Below are 19,194 nucleotides of genomic sequence, written 5' to 3'. Positions count from 1 at the left end.
GGTGAGAGCTCCGTGAGGGCAGGCATTGCCTCATTCATCTTTGCATCCCAGTACCTAGGCCCATGCCTGGCACATGCTAGACTTTGACTTCATAAATGTTGGCTGAATGGATAGGGGGATAGGATGGCCAGATAGATGGGCAGGTGGATAGATAGGCGATGGGGTGTGGGGGGAGGGCAGGAGGGAGAGAGGGTGAGAGGGAAGGAGGAAAGCAAGGGCAAGATGGGTGTGTGAGTTCTAGGATATTCTCGAGGCAGGAGGCTGGTTTCCATGACTTTCTTTGGCTGTCTCCTTCGGTGAGGAACTTCACCAGTTCTGTTGGAGAAGGGGCAGGCCTCAACCCCCTGCAGTCCTGTCCACTGGGAAGCTCCCTCCTACCCTCCCCCACTCCAGAGTGTGATTTATAATCTCAACTCAGGCTATGTGACTCATGGTAAGTCACCTGCCCTTTCTGGGTCTTAATCATCCGATTTGTAAAATCTGGGACTCAATATAGACGTCTCTTCAAATCGAACAGGCCCAATTTTGGTGCAGTATTTAAAAATGCTTCATGGGTACTGCAATAGAGTACATTTTGTATTTCACACACAAAAAAATCAAATGGTGCCTAACCATGCAAATAAAAAAAGGTTGATCATGTTTTTTTGCTGTGCTTTATATTATAGTGGTTTCAAATGTGCTCTTGAAAAAAAATTTACACCCCATCATCAAGAGATATTGGATGGCCAGTCTATAATATTTAGCCTTCTCGCTAAAGACCCTTCTACTCGGCAGCCACAGCTCTGTACCTCCAGACCTTCCCATAGACCCTACAATGACAGAACAGGCGGTTGAGGCACCAGCAGCTGAGATGAAGGATGTCCCCAACACCACTTGCACAAGTCAAGGGGCTGTGTCGTCTCTCCCCGCCCTCAACTGTGAGCGTCTATGGTGGACACTGAATCTTGGTCACCTCCCCATCCTGGACCATGCCCGGGAAATCTTGGTAGATGGCCTTTCAGAGAATACCTCCTCTTCTCAGAAATGGAGTAACTCTGGCCTTCACTCTCATTAGGACAAGCATTCGCTGATAGAGGTTTTCCTCTTCCACCCACTGGGGCCACCAAGCTCTGACTCCAACCCTATCTTGGCACTGGTGGGCAACCGCCAGACCAGTCCTGGGCACACAAATTTCCTGGCTGGAGCCTGCCATCTGACCCTCTGCTGCAATGTATGGTTCTGGACAAATGAGTGTGGCCCAAAGAGATGCCGTTTTACGAGCATGTCAACCGACAGAGCTGTAAGCTGAATTGCAGCTCAACCTCTCTACTAGTAAAAGCCAAGGGACATCCTCTCTCCAGCTGAATGGCTGAATGCAGCCCAGCTGTCCTTTCTAGACTTAGAATTATCACTCCTTTAAAAAAGTGTTTGTTCTTGTGTGCAGTAACAGCAGGCAATTGTTTGTGCTGATGTATGACTTTGACAGAACAAGAAGTTTGAAATCTTTAGTCCACAGTTCTGGGAGACTTCGCCAATGGGGGCAGGAAATCCAAGAGCCTGGAAACTACCCCAGCCCCTGACCCCTCCCTGAGTCACTGACTGCACTCCTTTCTGCCTCTTCTGCAAATCCCTACAAAGCCTTTGTGACCAAGGGATTGAAGGCCCCCCCCCCCCCCCAAAAAACAACAACAAACACCTAAACTTAAGGTTTAAAAAAAAACGATCTAGGTTTTCAGGGTCCAGATGTTCGTGGACACTTTGCGATTTCAATTGCAGTTCATATTTTTTCCAGCTTTGCACTGGCAGCTATAGAAGACTTTGGTGTAACCTACTATATATAGCCTTCCCCTCAGGGAACTTTGTCCTGCCCACCTGCCTGCAGGAAACCCCTGCTCCCACCCCACTCCCTGGGGCTTAGACTGGGAGGGCGGGGATGTGGTGAAAGCACCCTCCCTCACCATCCTGCAGTCAGCACGCAGACTCTGAAATAAGAGCTCATGTTCACAATGACAAAGGCAATCAATCACCCAGGATTCAAACTTGAAGGTAAGGGTGGAACTGTGTGTGTGGAGAGAGGTTGGGGGGCAATTAAAACGCAACAATAAAGCCAACCTTTAAATAGTAACTTTTAAAAATATAAAAACAGCTCATTACAATTACTTTTCATTTTCTTCTTTCTTCAGGAATCAACTTCTACCCTCACCCTCCCTTGTGGCTACAGCCTTAACAACAGTGGCAGATGAACATCTGAGACAGTGAGAGAGAGCGAGAGCGAGAGAGAGAGAGATACACACATCCCTGGCCACCTCTCCCCCAACCTCAGAAAGGTACAGGGTGCCTGGCCAGCCTCCATGGCCTCCTCATCACGTCAGAGGGGCTGCTGGCCCAGGAGCAAGATCACTGAATATGGGCAGTTTTCACCAGAGCCCCTCCTTCCTTCTCACCAGACAGAATCACACATTACAAAATAAGCCATAAAAATGCAGTATAAAAATTATCTTCCATACACTTACATCCATGGACAGCCCACCATCAGGACTCAAAGGGCCTTTAGCTTTTCCTTAAAAGAAGAAGAAAAAAAAAAAAAAGCCTAACTCCTCGGAACATTTTGGTACCAAAAAGTGGCACTTGCAGGGACAGTATTCTACTTGTAACCTGTTTGGGCTCAGAAGAGAGACTGAAAGCTGAAGAAGTCACCAGTGCCAGGACATCGGTGCCCCCACCTACCTCCTAGTGTCCTCAGCCCCTGCGGCCCTGCCAGACTCAATCCCACAGATTAAATACACTTTCCCTTGGGGGCGGGGGAGGGAGGGATCACAGGCAGGAAAGGGGAGAAGGCATTTTATAAAAGGACATCACTTCTAATTCTTTATTCAAATTTAAAAAAAAAAAAAAAAGCACCCACATCAGTTGCTATTTTTCTCTGGTAGCTCCCTGAGCTGAGTTGCTATGCTTTCCTCTAACTTTCTGTCCTTTTTAGGTTCTGTCTGCCGATTAAGAAGGGCTGGAGAGGGAGTCCTCTGAACTCCATTTCCCAACATGACCAACCGTGCACCAAAGAGATGGAGGTGGGGAGAGTGAGTGAGCTAGTCAGAGCCCTGAGAGAGGGTGACAGAGGGCAAGAGGCAGGCAGCGCGGAGGCCACAGAAAAATCTGACGGGCGCTGTTGCCCTCAGCCCCAGCCGGGCCCACCTCAGGCCCTGTCTGCCCTCTGTGTGACGTGGTCTTGACCCTCCTGGGACCACCCCAAGCCTCCTGGAGGCACCCTCATTCCCAGGGACCCGACTGGTCAGCCTGGTTACCAGTGCAGCTCCCTTTCTCCACCCCGGGATTTCTCTCCCCATTCCTCCCCCTCCCTGACTCCCCTCCCAGGCGGGAACTGGAAACTTCTGTTAAAAAAAACACACAAAACACCACCACCATGAGTGGATTACAAATACAGCAGGCGAAACACACGGCTAGCGTTTCTGGTGAGAAGGAGCCTCCTTCCCCACTGACCAGTCCGAGATAGGAGTCTGTTATTTACATTTTTCACAAATCTTGTGCGCTGCACAAGCGGGAAAATAAGATCCCCATCCCTGGCACAGGTATGTGGTCCACTCCAGTGTCCCCACCCCAGGGCAGGGGACGGGTCAAAAGAAAGGGGAAGGAAAGACAGAGATTCACGAGGGTGTCTTTGGGGAGCTGGAGCCGTGAGCCTCCACATAAATCTATTAGTAGCATCTGCCAGCACGGTGAAGGGGAAGAGGAGAGAAATCCATTGGAGTCTGTGAGACACATCATCTCGGCCCGGAGTCGCACTGTGCCGGCGCCCGCCCAGCCGGAACACTCGGCTGCTCCCGGGCCTTGCCATCCTGGGGGGCCCGCACCAGGATCTCCCTGTCACAGTTGAGTCTGTTTCTCCCAGAGTTTGACAGCCCTGTTAGAGTTCTTGTTTAGTAGATGACCTCATAAACCGTGGCCTTCTTGTCACCAGAGCCTGTTACAATATATTTGTCATCCGCCGAAATGTCACAACTCAAGACAGACGAGGATTCCTTAGACTGGAGGAGGAGAGGCAGGAAGGTGCAGGATGGAAAAAAAAGACAGGAGTCACTTTAGCTCCGCACCACTTCAATGCTCCAAATTAAACCGCCCTCCCCCGCCCGGAGCTCCAACCTGCAGTGCACACAGCGTGCCCCTCAGAGGCAGCCCAGGAGGTGCTTTCAGGTGGAGATGCCCTTCCACGGGCTCCCAGCCACTGCAGTGCCCACGGGGATCTTAGATGCCAGGCCCCAGATCTTGAAGAATCATAAAAAGCCTCCTCCCTCTCCCACCTCTTTCTGGACCCTTTTCCTCCCGCCCCACCTCTCTCCTTACATTGAAAGGTTGAGATGAAATTCGACCTTCCTTGAATATCAGGTAACACTGCTCTGAAAAAAGCTGCCCTCTTTGCTCCACTGCCTCACACACCTCCTGAGTGCTCAGCGCACAGGCCAGAGCCAAGAGCATGCTTTCTCTCTGCTTGGCTCTGGAAATCCTACAAGAGCCCCACCTAAAAGCCCTCACCCTGAGGGGCCAGATGCCATTAGCAGCAGAGAAAGCCCTGCTGATGTAGCCAAGTCCTCGCTCGCTTCTGGAGACCCATTTGGGACCCCATCAGGGAGGGGCTGGAAGATGGTCCTGCTTCGGCTCCCACCATCCCCACCCCCATCACCACAGCCTGGCCCCGACTCTGGGCAGAACCAAGAGGGGCACGTGGCTGGCAGGCGGTACCTGGAATATGCTGGCTCCGTACGGCGTCCTCCAGGCGTTGAGGAGGTTGTCTTTCCCAGTGCTCACAAACCACTTGCCTGCAGGGGAGAGGAAGAGCGTCAGGCTGTGACCTGCTGCCTCCAAAGTAAGACCTACCCCAGGTGTGGTGGCTGCCATGGAAACACGGTGTGAACCACTAACCACTGCTTAGCCGACTTTCTGCTTTCAAGGGGCAGATACATAACAGACACATGGACACCCAGAGAATGCCTTTCTTTGCAATCAAGGTGGAGGGTGGGCAGGGCTGATGAGATAAGGTAGGGTTTGCACAAAATGGAAGCAATGACACTCTCCCAAAACATTTTTTTAAAGCCACCAAGGTAGACTGATCCTTCTCACTTCTATTGGAAGATAGCAGGAGGTGCTGGAAAATGGCAAAGCCCCGAGTTTGCAGACCCAGCTGGGACAGAGGTCAGCAGGTGCCCTTACTCTGCCAGGGCACTGCCAGCATTAACACACTGTGCCCCCCAAAGCCATGTGGTGGGCGCCATGCCAATCCCAGGCCAGAGTAAGATGCATCTGAATCAGAAAGGAGGAGACGAGACGTGTACCAGGCTGCACAGCTAGTCAGTGGAGAAGCAGACATTCCACTCCAGGGCTCTGAGCCGTTAGAGGCTGCAGTCTTCACCGCCTAGAAGAACTGCCTTAGAGGCACTGCCCACAGGGCTGGGAGCAGTTCCACCGCCCCCGGCCAGCAGCAACTGGCTCTGGCCTGGCGCCCAGAGAGCTCAGTACCCTGTGGTGCATCTGCATCTGAGGGACAAGGATGGGGAGACACTGGTTGGGGTCAGGAGGCCTGGCTCCCATCAGGGCTCTGCTGCTAAGCTTTGGGCCCCTCATCTATACACAGAGGGCAGGCCAGGCTGCCGGGACCCCGCTCCCCAGGGCTCACCGCAGTAGGCAAACTTGAGGGAGAGCACGCAGCTCTCGTGCAGGTGCAGCTGGTACTTGTCCGGCTTGGTGTGGTGCAACACCTCCACGTTGCTGCTCTCCATGCCCACGGCCAGCCACTCCCCAGTGGGGCAGTAACCCAGCGAGAAGATCTGCAGGGGAGGGACCAGATGAGCTCAGCCTCGCTGCCCTCCAGATCCCACCACTCCTTCCCCATCACCTCCCCACTGCCCTTTGCAAAGCCAAGCCTTCCTCTCCCTCAGCCCAATAGCCCAGGGGTATGGGATGTCATTTTTCATCCCCATTTTATAGGTGAGGAGGTTGAGGCTTAGAGAAGTGGCTGACTCTAGATAGTAAGTGGGAGAGCTAGGATTCAAACTCAGATGTGGTACGGATCTTCTGCTTTCAAAAAGGTACTCTCCGTGACTTCTGCCTTTCCTTAAGAAAAAAGTGAGCAAAAAAAACACTAAAATATTAAATATGTGTGGCTAAAATATTAGAATGAGTAATAAAAACAATGAAAAATCATAATACCTAGCATCTACAGAATGCTTCCTATGAGCCAGGCTAATGGCTAAGGCTTTTAGAGAGACCATTCCAGGCACTCACACTAGATCTAGGAGGTAGCTACTATTATTCTCATCCCAGAAATGAGAAAACCAAGGCCAAAGTGCTCAATAGTGGAGGAGCTGGGAATCAAATCTAAGCAGTTGGGTCAAGTGTGGCCATTCCAAGGCCTTGCCAATTCTATTTCATAGCCACTTCCTCCAGGAAGCCTTCTCAGATGGCTCAGATTCGTCATGTGCAATGGCCACTCGTAAGAGCCCCTTCATCCCCTGACCGGCCCTCGGGGAGGGGAGGGGAGGAGTCTTGGCTGCTCACCTGAGAGGTGAAGTCATGCTGCTGCAGCTGCCGGCCCTCCCGAAGGTCCCAGGAGCGCACGGTGTTGTCCAGTCCCCCAGTCCACAGTTTGGTGCCGTCGTGGGAAATGTCTATGCAACTGGCCCCATCTGTGTGGCCCTGGAACTGCCTGTGAAGGCCAAGCAGGGAGGAGTGAACCCGGGGGACCACTGAATCCCAAGCTGGCAGCCCCTGAGCAGAAGAGGAAAATGAGGCCCAGAAAAGGGTGCACCATATGCCCATGGTCCCTTAGTGAGCTTACAGCAGAGCCAGGCCTCTCTCCCACTCCACTCAAGGGTCATGTCCAGGGGCAGGTATATAACAAAGGGACCTCCCTAGGTGGACACTCTGTGCCTCCTCAATGTGCATTCTTAATCCCTCTCCTTACCCCACTCGCATGACGAGGGGCTGAGGTCATAGGCAGGCCGTATGGTAATGTGATAAACAAGGATGGCCAAGGTGTCCTGAGAGCTGGCTCTGAGCCAGCCCCGAGCAAGGTACTGAGACCCGGGGCTAGGTGACTTGCACGAGGTCCCTCCCACAGCCGCACCTGACGAGCGTCTGGTTGTGCAGGTCCCACACAGCAATGTTCCCATCGCTGCAGCAGGAAAAGCAGACTTTGGCATCGGGGCTGATGGCCAGGGCGTAGCAGGCAGGGGCGGAGGACGTCAGCTCGGCCTTGATGCGGGGTGTGGGTGAGGCCAGGTCCCAGATGGTGAGTGTGCTGGCCTCGCCGCCCACGATGAGCGTGCGCCCGTCAGGGAGCAGCTTGCAGGAGCGGATGTAGTTGTCCCTGTTCTGGAGGAAGAAAGGACAGTGTTCAGCACTGCCCACCTGCCTTCCCAAGGACCAGGAGAGTCACATCCAGCACCTCCGGGCACCCCTGCCACCCCTGCTCACATCCCGCCCTTGTTCCTGGCAGCTGCCAGGCCATCTCCACTGCTCATTCACAACCCTTCAATCTTTCACGCATTTTTTTACACACCCCAGGTCAGTATCATCTCTACCTAGACAGTAAAACCATGGGTCAGGGAAGTCAGCCAGCGTGCCCAAAGTCACCCAGCCAATAAAGGCCTCAGTCAGGTCAACAGGGCTCCCCCGCTGGCCAGGCTACCCTGCTCTCCCATGCCAGTTAGAGGTGCCCACAGCCCAGAATCCTCACCAGGCAGTCCAGCTGGGAGATGGGGCTCTTGCTGCCTGGCTGGCTGATGTCCCAGATCTTCACACAACCCTTGCCGCCCGTGTAGACGTGCCGCGTGGGGTTGCTGATGGTCACGGCACACACCACCTCCCCGTGGCTGAGCGTGTTGATCTGCCGGGCGTGCCTGGGGATGCCGGGGCCTGCCAGGGCATCGTGGGGAAAGGGCACAGGCTGCATCTGCCCATCAGCACTCACATGGAAAGAGTAGGCTCTGAAAGGGCAAGAACTGTCACTCCTGCTGTCCCCAGTCCTCTCCCAGTCTCCCCAGGTCCTGCCCCGTTCCACCAGAACTGGCCTCACTGCCTCCAGCTGCCCCCCAAATCTTAGGAAACCAGGTAACCCCAACCTTCTTGGCCAGGCTCCACCAGGGTGGGAACTGCTCAATATTCCAGCCTTGACTCTGCTCCTGCTTACACATCCTTGCTCCAAACCAGTTCACTAGCCCCACCTGTGCCTTGGAATGGCCTCTCCCACCACCTGTGACATCCCTAACACACCGACCGCCCCTAAAAAATCACAGCAGAATGCCACCCCCTCCTTCAGGAGCCAGTGGTGTTGGGGGAGGGGATCTGTTTACATCCTCAAACAAATGGGAGAGTATACAGCAGAGCCAGTGTGTGAGCCAGTGTGGGCTGCCTGCTGTTTAAGGTACTGGGGATGCCAGCTGGGGTGTTTCAAACAAGTAGAGCCCAAAGGAGCCTCCAGGCCAACCGTGTCACTTGGTTAGAAGGCCCTAATGTCTGCCATATTCCTTCTCTCCCAGAACCAGTGAGCATACCTCAAAGCCCTCAGCAATTCCCCTTTTAGAGGGAACCCTGAGCTGATCAGGAATATGGACAGGCAGCTAATTCCTGGGGTTATAGTCTGGCCTAGAAGAACCTCTCAAGGGAGGTCCACCAGGGCGGGGGTGCTCTCCCCTGCCCTCCCCAGAAGCAGGCAGTAAGTGCAGCCAGAACTTACGGTTTTCCACCAGGAATGGAGGCGAGGCTTGAGGGCAGGCCTGTGGCCCGCATGGGGGGGTGAGGGTCAAAACCAACCTGTAAGGCAAGACAAGGCCAGCCCTTAGTGAGGGATATACCATACACCCCCCAACCCTGGCCGCCTCCTCCTCTGCTTCCTGGTCCTGCCTGCACATCACTGCTTCTTCAGAACCCGGGAGACAGACAAGCAGAGCAGAGCCCAGGAGGGCCAGCGCCTCACCCGGGACAATGGCAGGGAAGGGCTGACAGTCCAGATCTCCCAACGCTGACCCAGCACCCTCCCCACCTCCCTGTCCCCCCTGCCCCACCAGGCAGTGGCCTCTGCCCCACTTCAGTCCCCAGTGTCCCAGTGGGCTCTCATATACAGAGGAGGCCCCCACAGGTATAGGAGGTAAAGACAGAAACTGTCACCTGAAAAAAGACCCCCCTCTCTACCAACCCAATCCAAACTGCTCATCAACACCAACAGACCATTCTCAGTGTCATAGGCAGCCCCATTTGCCAACCCCTGCTCCCTGGAAGTCATCTGACTCATCTTGGGATCCCATCCCGTGGAGCCCGGAAAGACAGGGATCAGCCCCATTTCCCAGCAGGAAGGGCAGGCAGGGAGGCTGCATCATGTGAGGGACATGGCAGCTCGTGGGCAAGCGGGGGGGATCTGGGGCTGCTGATCCCCAAGGGTGGTGTTTTCTTCTTTCTAATGAGCACTGTACCCCACAGGCAGCTAGCTGTCTGGTCGTGAGACCCTTCTGGTATGCAGGAAGTGCCCTCCTAATCCTCACCAGCTCCCCACTCCTTGCTAGTCCCCAAAAAAGGAGCCAAAAAGTCTACGTACAGCTCCAAAGCTCACCATTGGCGATCGGCCATAGGCGGCAGCAGCGGCTGCGGCGGCCGCACTCATCTGGGGCGGGATGTTGTGGAGGCTGGCGTAGGCACTGGGGCTAGTGAGGGAGCCATTCATCTCGTGGTGGCTCATCATGGCAAAGGGCGCTGCGTAGGAGCTGGTGATGGAGATGGGCGTGCGCAGGGCCGAAGCTGCAAGGAGGCAGGCATCAGTGGGAAGTGGCCATCACGGGGAGTGGGCCCCACCCAGCAGCGATCCTGCCAGCACCCTAGAGCTGCCTGCCCCGCAGTCCTCCCAGAGGAACCCACCTAACTGGGGTCCCACCTGCATAGCTTAAGAAGATTCAAGCGGAGAGAGGTCCCACCTTTTTTATCGGGCAGGTCACGGAAGCCCAAAGAAGGGGGTTGTTCAGAGCCTCACAGAACAGAGGCAGGAGCAAACCATGGTGCCCCAACCTGTCTGAAGTTCCCTGCCCAGTGGCCCCAGTAAGCCCCATATCAGTGTTGAAGCACCAGCCTGTCTCCTCCTGAAACCTGACCAGGAAGCCTCCCAAAGGCAGGCCCTGGAGAGCCTCAGCTCCAACACACTCCCTGGTCTCTGGCCCATCTGTGCAGCTCCAGCCCTGGCCTGGCAGACCCCCCCCTCAGCCACAGGTACCCCAGCCCTATCGTGCCTACCCATTATACCTATCGGGTCCATGCCCGGAGGTTTGCCTGCCATCGACCGGAGCCCTGGCGTCGTGCTAGTGCCTGGAGTCGGGGCATCGTTCCTCGGGGTTGGTGTGTTGGACTTGAGCCCAGGAGTGGAGGATTTATCATTCTAAAAAGGGAAGATGCAGAGACCAAGGGAAACCATGACGCTCTTTATCCCAAGTGCCGAGCACTCGGAGCCACAGTGCCTCGTGCTGGTCACCACATGAAGAATGGGGACAGCCCCCCCCCCCCCCAGCCCAGCCCAGTTTTGAATCTTCTGCCCCAACAGCCACTCATTCTTGCCCAACCTTGTTTAGCTGAGGCCATGGTGACTTTCCCACTTTGTAGATGCAGCAACCAAGGCTTAGAAACATTAAGTAGCTCGCACAGGCCAAGTAGTAAAACCACCATTTGAACCTGGGCCAAAGCCCAACCTATTTGTTTTACTCCATCCCTCTGCCCTCTGGTCAGCATCACTCCAGTTCCAGTCTCTTTTCAGACGTTTCCCCTCCACCCGACCCTCCGCAGCACCAAGGGCAGACCCCACATACATGACCAAGGTCTTTGGTCTTGGAGGAAGGTGTGCTGCTGGAGGAGGCCACCGAGGCGGGGCTGGTGGGGGCATCCTTTTTCAGGCCACGGGCTTTGTCCAGCCCGTTTTCAGGAGGGGAGTGTGCTGGGCTGACCCGGGGTGTTGCTGGGTCCTAAAAACACAAGTGATGCACAACTGTACTCAAAGCAGCAACCAGCCTAGACTCTTTCCTGCGCTGGGAGGGAGGGAGTGGGCATGGGTGATAGGAAAAGGAGCTTGGCTGAGAGACTGGGGGCCCCAAAGTGGGGGTAGCTAGTTCCTAATTATCTAGTCTGATCCCTTCGACTCCCAGATGGGGAAACTGGGGCCTGGGTGGGGATGGGGTGACCTGCCCAAATCACACACAGTTCAGGACTCAGATCTGAGCAGCTGGGCCTCTTGGCCTTGGGTGGATCTGCTCCAGCTGCTCCTCCTGGCTGAGGCTGACCCAGGGGTCACAACCCCACCTCCAGACCCCAGGGTGGTGGGCAGAACACAGCTGACCTGGAGGCCGTGAGGAACCAGCCCTGGCCCTAATCTGGGATCTCTGGGGGGTTCTGTGAGGACCTGTCCTGGGAAACCCGCAGTGCCCATGAAGGCCAGCCACCAAAGCCCTGCTCTGCTCCTCCCCACCAGCCTGATGCCCCAACTGCAGAGGCCTCCTCGCGCTCTACGGCTGCCAGTATGTTAGCACAGGAGCTGAGACACAGAGCACCCACCAGGCAGAAACACTCTCACACGCCCAAGCTGAGAGCCGCCCTGCAGTCCAGGCCTGCCCTTACCTCATTGGAAACATCCACCACTAGATCATCACTCTTGTCCCCATCACTGTCCTGCACCGAGAGAGAAGCCAGTAAGAGGCCACACCCTCCCCACCCCACAATGAGCATGCACCATCCCCACCCTGCTTCCACCAGCTGGATCTGAACCCAGGCCAAACCCGAAGTCCACCAAAGGCGGCCCTCCTCCTCACTGTATTCTAGCCTGGCTCCCAGCCCTGGGGTCATTCTGCTCCCACACCCACTGGCAGCCACACCGACAGCTGGCCCGTTATATTTCTAAGCCCCTTTAACTTGTCTCTTTGAAGCCAGACACTACTTTCCAGTGGGTTTATATCTGCCATCATTTACAAGGAAGTGAACTGGTCTCACTTCACCATTTCCACACTCTGTGTGGGAGGGAAGATGAGCCACAGCGCCCAGAAACGCAGCTGAGGCTTCGGCTGTGCAACGTGTCCAAAGCCACAGAGCAGCCAAGTGGCTAAAGAGGGCTTGGCGCAAGACCACCAGGTCCCAGCATAGCATCGCCCTTCCCTCTGTGCCAGCTCTCACCCCTGCACACTGCACAGCCTACAGAGCAGACACCACGGTCAGGCTATAGGGTCAAACTGTGAGCAACACAGATGGGCACTCTAGGAGGGCCCGATGGCCGCCGGGGTTGTTGGCCTGTCCCTGAGAGATGCCCTCAGTTCTCCCCAGACTCCGCCGCCCGCCGCCCTCCGCCCACCTCCCCCAGGCCACCACCTACCCTTGGTGGGACCCTCTCCTGCCTTTGGCCCCACTTACTAGTATGTCTTTCTGACTCACCCACAACAGGTCCTGTGGGTTCTCCCACACCCCAGCCTGCCCACCACAAGGCCCAGCAGTGCCCACCACACCCTCAGACATACGTATCGGCTCAGGCTGTCCTTTTCCTCGGCCTTCCGCTTCTTGGCTTCCATACTGTAGTCTGCAGAGCCCCGATGCTTCTCACTGACCCGCAGGCTTTCCGAGGGCGACACCGAGTTATTCTGGAAGCAGGAAGGAGGTTCAGTGTGATCATTTCACACACACAGTCACAGCTAACTAAGTGTGCTAACTCAGGAGGTCAGTGCACGCGTCCTTTGTGTCCGGAAGGTCACAGCTGCACCAGCCCCTCACCAGGAAAGCCTTCCTGACTCCACAGACTAGGTCCCCCTGAGAGAGGCTCTGGGAGCATCACAACTCGCTTTTGTCGCCGAGCTGCTGCTACTAAGTAATTAACCTTGCCGTTAGCCCTGTGCCCTCTGGCCTATGAGACTGTGCGCTCCTTCAGGGAGGCAGACCCCCGCCGCCTTCACCCCATCTCATGCCTGTCACGCGTATTTGTTCCAAGAAGGGATAAGCAAAATTTGCACCAAGTCCTGAAAGATGGATCTGAGCCGACAAACTGGAACCATGTGCAAATCTTCATCTGCTGACCCGACAGGAATGACTGCTGCCAACAGGCTTTCTAAGTGGAGGTGCAGCTTTAGAGAAATACCAGGATTTCAAAGAGACAGAAATGCAGCGTCTTCCCTCCGAGAGATGGGAAAAGGGCATCAGGGAGGCGGCAGTCCTCCCTGTTCCTGTCACAACGGGAAGCGTGCCCAAGGCCCGCTGACAGGAGGCAACATGAAGGAAAGCCACGTTCCTCTGGCCTGGACCTAATGCGTTCTCCCTTCAAATATAAAGCAAGTAGGGACAAGACCCCTTTGGAACTCGAGGCCTGGGGATGGCAAAGATGGGCCTACAGCTGAGGCAGCAGCACCTTGCAGGCAGCCTGGAAACAGTGCTCTCCTGAAGGTGAGAGTGCCACCCTCAGAGGAGGACCTGTGGGCTCCCCGGGGTGACCGCGGCAGGAACGCACCATGTGGCTGTCAGCACCAGGCTGGGACGTAGGGAGGGGCACCTGCCAGCAAACCTCTGTGCCCAGAATAAAGTCAGAACCAATGTCCCCCTTGGGGCGGATGGTCAGGTTTACTCTGGTCTGAGAGCCAAATCCCTAACCTTCCCTCACTTTCTCATTACCCACCCCTGTTCTGAGTACCCAGCATGCAAGGGATGTGGGGGAGCGGGTGCCCAGGATGGAGGAAGAGGCTGCCTTCCGGGAGCTTCCAGTCCAGCCAGAGAGAAGGGAAAGGCCAAGCCATCAACATCCATGCAGTGCAGAGGTGTGTGATGAGGACACGTGGGGACGCAGAGGGACGTCTGTACACAAGAGGGCAACAAAGGGCAGGTGGGATGAGCCTACACCTCCGCTTTCCCACTTTCCTGGGAGTTAGCGCCGGCGTTTGGGGGAATGGTGTGGAAACCAGCTGCAAACTTAATTTCCTTTGCTAAGCCGGTTTCTGGGCATCCCTTCCCTGCCAAGTTTCTGCCTAAAGCAAATTAAAACGGCAGAGTTATCAAGCCTTGAAGAAAAAAATGGAAGTTATAATGGAACTGCAGTTCAACCTTCCCCACAGCCCTGCGAGTGACGTCGATGTGCGCACAGCCGCAATTCAATTAGCTGCTGCAAGCCTGGCAGAAAAATCACCGTCATTTCATTTCCCTCCCTCCAACGGTGGCCGCCCCATGCTAAGCAGAAATGCTTCCAGGCCCTATCCTTGCAGGCGGGCAGGGAGGAGGGGGCGTGTGGCAGCTCGTGTTTCTCCTTGCGCCCCAGAGCGCAGCTCAGAGCACAGCGAGCTCTTTCTTCTCATGCAGTCAGGCTGAAAACCCTGCTGCTACCGGAGAGTCATGTCAGGCATTTAGCGGCATCGATCCAGCCCGCCTCTGGCTGGCAGGCGGCCAAAAAACTAAGTATTTTTTATTGCTTCGGCTAGGCTAGGAAATATGAATGAAGCTACCTCTAATTGGACTCTAGACTAACCCCTCTGGGACAGCTTCCAGCCCGTCCAGCCATTCCCCCCTCCCACCCCGACAAAGCCTTGTCCTTCCGGCCGTGGGCCACATCTGTTGACAACCTGGTTTCCAAAGGGCCGATTGCTTCAGTCTACACCCCCTCCAACACCATCCCCACATGCACACAGCCCTACCGCCTCTCCCAAGCTGCCCATCCCGCCCCCAGATGGCATCTTGACTCATTCCCACTGGACTCTCCAGGGGCCTGAGCCTGCCCCGCTGCTTTATACATCTGATGTGCATGGATATGGGAGAGTGACATCGAGTGAGCAGCTTAGCTCCTGAGGGTTCCCTGGGGGTTTCTTGCAGCAGAAAGCTTTCATAAACTGGGGCACAAAGCCAAGAGCAAATAGCTATGAGGATGAGGGCGATGCGAAGACAGGGAGGGTTTTGGGCTTCAATGACCCATTTCGTTATTCAACAGGTCCATTAACCAGGTCAGGTCTGGGACCCTGGGTTCTGTTCTGAGGGGTGGGGTCTGCCTTAACTAAGCTGAGAGGCTGGCTGGGCAGGAGGATGCCCATCTATCTTCTATACTAATAAAAGGGTAATATGCTAATTAGACTGGACATCCTTCCAGACAAAGCCATGGTGGTGGGTGCCGAGGCAGAGGTGGTGAGGGGAGATCAGGCCGGCAGGGGAGAGCAGTTAGGGCAGTTAGAGGGATCAGGCTGGCAGGGGAGGCAGTTAAGGGGATCAGGCCAGCAGGCAGAGGCAGTTAGGGGCAATCAGGCAGGCAGGGGTCCCGGATTGGAGAAGGTGCAGGCTGGGCTGAGGGGACCCCCCCCACCAATCCCTGCTGTGCACAAATTTTGTGCAGCGGGCCTCTAGTGTTAGAGATAAAGAAACTGAGACTGGGAGAGGCCAAGAGAGTCAGCCAATGTCCCATGAAGCCAGGACCAGACCCAAGCTTTGAGGGGTCCAGTCTCGGCCTTCTCCTATTGAGGCAAGCCACTTCTCCAAATGCCACCTTCTAAGAACCAACACTAAAACCATCAGAATGAATTTTCAACTTCAGTTATTTCTTTTCTTATGTAGTGAGCCTCTCCCGGGCCCCCATGTGGATCTGGATTTCTGAGCACGAGGACCAGTCCAAAGGGGACACGAGCACTGCTGCTCAGAGAGGCTCACACTCAGCCTGGGCAGTGGCTGTGAAGGGGAGGTGGGTCGGGATGGTTAGTTAACTGCCTGACCTTCCAAGTCCTACTTAACACAAGGTAACAAAGCTATCCTAGCAGATTAGGTGGCCCCGGATACAAGGACAGCGATGAGGAACAGAATGCCTTTGCTAATCGCTGAAGGATATTTTTTATCCAGACTCCACTGTGCTTATTCAGAAGGCTTATTCACTTGAAACAGAATCTCTGAGCCTCAGTGTGATCAGAAAGATTTACAACAAATCTCAGAGCTGGCAGATGTGCAGGCAGCCTGGCCTTAATGCTCACTTCCTAGCACTTTCTTAAACCCAGAACAGAGAGAAACCTCAGAACATGAGGAGGCAGGATCATATGGGGGCAGCCAACCCGGGGGGTGGCGAAGCACCCCCACCCAGGACGTGGGACACCTAGGTCCTAAGCCAGTGATGGCGAACCTTTTGAGCTCGGCGTGTCAGCATTTTGAAAAACCCTAACTTAACTCTGGTGCCGTGTCACATATAGAAATTTTTTGATATTTGCAACCATAGTAAAACAAAGACTTATATTTTTGATATTTATTTTATATATTTAAATGCCATTTAACAGAGAAAAATCAACCAAAAAAATGAGTTCGCGTGTCACCTCTGACACGTGTGTCATAGGTTCGCCATCACTGTCCTAAGCCCTGGATCAGCCCAGAGACTCCACAGACCCCCCCCCCCACCCCCACCCCGGGAGGCCCCAGTGCCGGCCAGCAGACCTCTCTGGTTAACCACTTCTCCTGTAAAGGGAGTTAGAGCTCATTTAGCCAGAGCACTTTATTTGACAAATGATGGACCAAAAGCCTGGAGATAAAGGCTTCCCCAACTGAAGGTCACTCTCAACAGGTGACAACAACTCCCATCTCCTGACAACACTCCCCCACCACCACCAAAGCACCTGGTGCCCTCCTCCCGCCCCCAAACACACCCAATTGGTTCCAGAGTGCTGACACTTACCGCACTGGATTCTCTCTCTTTGGGGACCGAAGGCCAGGACAGGAGGAGGGTCAGGGCCCCAAAACAAAAAAGAAAGAGAAAAGGTCAGTCTCAATGTTTTCAAGCAAGCAGCAGTCCTGGCCTCACTGTGGGTCAGCCAAGGCAGGGCTGTAGGGGACGTTTCTCAGTTTGGAAATTAATTGCCCCAATTCTAACACTTCCCCCGGCCACCAGTCCTGAGCAGCCTGTGTGGCCTGGCTCTCCCAGACATGCCAAGGAGGACACCACGGCTACTAGTCAGCAATTTTTAAGCCATAAGCTTGGGAAGGATCATGCTATGGAAAATATCCATAGGATCTGGGATTGAGAACATTACTGCTTTTTTAAAAAAAAGAAATTGTGAGAATGGCGTTGTTTGTTGTTTAATTAACACCATTCTCTGTCTCTTTTCCCAGAAGCCCCTGGAAGCAGAAGCCTCTGATTACTTAACCAGTCGGGCACTAGCACCCTAACTGTCCTGCCTGCTGGGGGGGAGTCCCATCCTAGTGCAGGGAAGAGATGTAAGCCTCTGGCTCCCACAGCCTGGTGCCACCTTGGGGCCCCATCCTGGGCAGGATGATGACACTCCAAGCCCCTAGTGCCCAAGAATGTGGTGCCCAGGGGACTTGGAAGGTGCCAGCTGTGTGCCTTGGCAAACATCTAAGGGCAGATGAAATCATCCCGCTGAATACTTTGAATTTGCATTATGTTATATGTCAATTATATCTCAATAAAGCTCGAAAGACCATCTCAGGGCAGAGCACACAAGGTGGCGGTTTTTGAAAAGGGTCTCCCAGGAAGCCGGCCCCTTCCTTTCCCATTCGAACTGAGTCCTCCTGAGGGCCTGCCCTGTGCAGCTTCCTGGGTCCTCATGGAAGGGCCCAGGGGAGGGTGGGGGCAGGTCCTCATTGCAAATCTTCCCAAGCACCGTCCGCAGTAGTGTGGTGGCTACCTCTGCCTAAAGACAGTCAACTCACAAGTCTTTACGTGAGTGCTGACTGCGTGCCGTTTCCAAGGCACCTGCGTGGGTGAGACACACATTCAGTTCAATACCCCTGCCCTCAGAGGACCGATAATCCTGGAGGACCAACGCTTTCCAGGGGTAGGATACAAGAGGACAGTAACAAAGGCTCAGTTCTTGGGACTCTACCTCTTAAACTCTTATGTGAATTTGCAAAAGACCCCAGCCTGGCCAGGAAGGCATCCTGAAGGCATGGGACTGAGGCCGGCCCTTAAGACTAGGCACAGTATCTAGGAAGATAGGAGGATGAATGAACAAGGTGTCTTCCAAGGCAGAGAATCCGGTGTACATTGGGGATTGGGGGGATTGGGGGGATTGGCGGGATTGGCATGGGTGACGGGACTCTTGTTCCCACCCACCAGGAATTCAAGAGACAGCTCCAAAGCTTTTGCTAACTCCCGATCCTAGGGGGACAGCATTTGCTGTGTTCACTTACAGTGGGGCCTACCGGACCTCTGCCCCAGCCCAGCCCTGCCCTCTGCCCTCTGCCCCCAGCCCCAGATCTAGGCCGCACCTCTGTGGTCCAGCTCATGGTGGTTCTTCTCGTCCTTCACTGTCATGTGGGCCTGGCTGCCCAGGGCTCCGAGTGCCAGCAGCCCCGAGCTGCTCCCTGTCACCGGGGGGATCCCTGGAGGCTGGAGGCCTGATGGGTGGGGTGGCAACTGGACCGGGGGGCCATGCGTGGCATGGGAGAGGTGCTGCGCCTGGAGCTGCTGTTGCTGCAACGAAGTTGGTGGTGAGCACAGCTGAGCAGAAAAGGGCAGGGGAAGCCACAGGCTTCCTTCATGTGGCAGCAGGGGGAAAGGCCCCTCAAAACCTTTGTCCCCAGCTCAGCCCACATGCTGTATTGCTAAAGGAAGTCTGTTAATGGACTGCAATTTAGATACAAGATTTATGTCTTCAAACACTCCACCTGTTCCCCCACCCAATTCAGGATAAAACTTCTCCATGTTTAAAAGTTAAAGATAAATAAAGCATGCATTTAAAAACCAGCCATCAGGGCTCCCTCTCAGTGGAGGGGATCCATTTCTAAGCTCCTGGTAGTTCATGTTTGTTCACGCTTACATGCCTTCAACGTTAGCAGCCAGCACCCTCCACCCTGAACCCTTATCACAGGGAAGGCTCCCCTAACACTGAGGCACTCCAGGCCTGCCTTGGAGCGAGGGCTGGCTCCAGCAGCCAAGTCCAAGATCAAAAGGAGGCCGAGGCTGTGAAATGAGAGCTAATGTCACTGGACATCAGAGTGAAGAAGAGGGTAACAAGAGTGGAGTCTTCCCTGGCTGGGTAACTCAGTGGTTAGAGCAGTCCCAATATGCCAAGGCTGTGGGTTCGATCCCCAGTCAGGACACATACAAGAATTAACCAAGGAATGCATAAGTAAGTGCAGCAACACATCTATGTCTCTCTCTCAAATCAATAAACAACGAAGAAAACAGTGGACTCTTTAGAACCAGTGCAGGATGCAAACCCCAGCTCTGGCACTTAT

At 54.7% G+C, this 19,194-nt stretch overlaps 1 protein-coding gene across 15 annotated transcripts in view; it reads right to left on the bottom strand.

Annotated features, from left to right (window-relative positions):
• Positions 1-2,087: 2,087 nt before the first annotated feature.
• The window catches only part of TLE3 (TLE family member 3, transcriptional corepressor), a 46,416-nt gene continuing 29,309 nt past the window's right edge, over positions 2,088-19,194 (bottom strand). For 3 of the 15 annotated variants that reach the window (XM_070431244.1, XM_070431274.1, XM_070431310.1), the window contains 14 exons: positions 18,223-18,427; positions 16,670-16,686; positions 12,522-12,641; positions 11,635-11,685; positions 10,833-10,985; positions 10,267-10,408; positions 9,581-9,780; positions 8,726-8,802; positions 7,727-7,976; positions 7,115-7,362; positions 6,547-6,694; positions 5,666-5,816; positions 4,735-4,811; positions 2,088-4,022 (listed from right to left, as the gene is read on the bottom strand). In XM_070431244.1, the coding sequence (XP_070287345.1) occupies positions 3,915-4,022; positions 4,735-4,811; positions 5,666-5,816; positions 6,547-6,694; positions 7,115-7,362; positions 7,727-7,976; positions 8,726-8,802; positions 9,581-9,780; positions 10,267-10,408; positions 10,833-10,985; positions 11,635-11,685; positions 12,522-12,641; positions 16,670-16,686; positions 18,223-18,427 (1,947 nt within the window). In that variant the 3' untranslated portion in view covers positions 2,088-3,914. The remainder of the gene's footprint in view (positions 4,023-4,734; positions 4,812-5,665; positions 5,817-6,546; positions 6,695-7,114; positions 7,363-7,726; positions 7,977-8,725; positions 8,803-9,580; positions 9,781-10,266; positions 10,409-10,832; positions 10,986-11,634; positions 11,686-12,521; positions 12,642-16,669; positions 16,687-18,222; positions 18,428-19,194) is intronic. The other 12 variants (XM_070431265.1, XM_070431302.1, XM_070431350.1 and 9 more) reach the window with 6 other exon arrangements.

The sequence above is a fragment of the Myotis yumanensis genome, unplaced genomic scaffold (assembly GCF_028538775.1).
Source record: "Myotis yumanensis isolate MYYU_CA2020_CCGP unplaced genomic scaffold, mMyoYum1.0.hap1 SCAF_1, whole genome shotgun sequence".
In the NCBI taxonomy this organism is placed as follows: domain Eukaryota; kingdom Metazoa; phylum Chordata; class Mammalia; order Chiroptera; family Vespertilionidae; genus Myotis; species Myotis yumanensis.
This window is presented reverse-complemented; position numbering and strand designations above follow the sequence as displayed.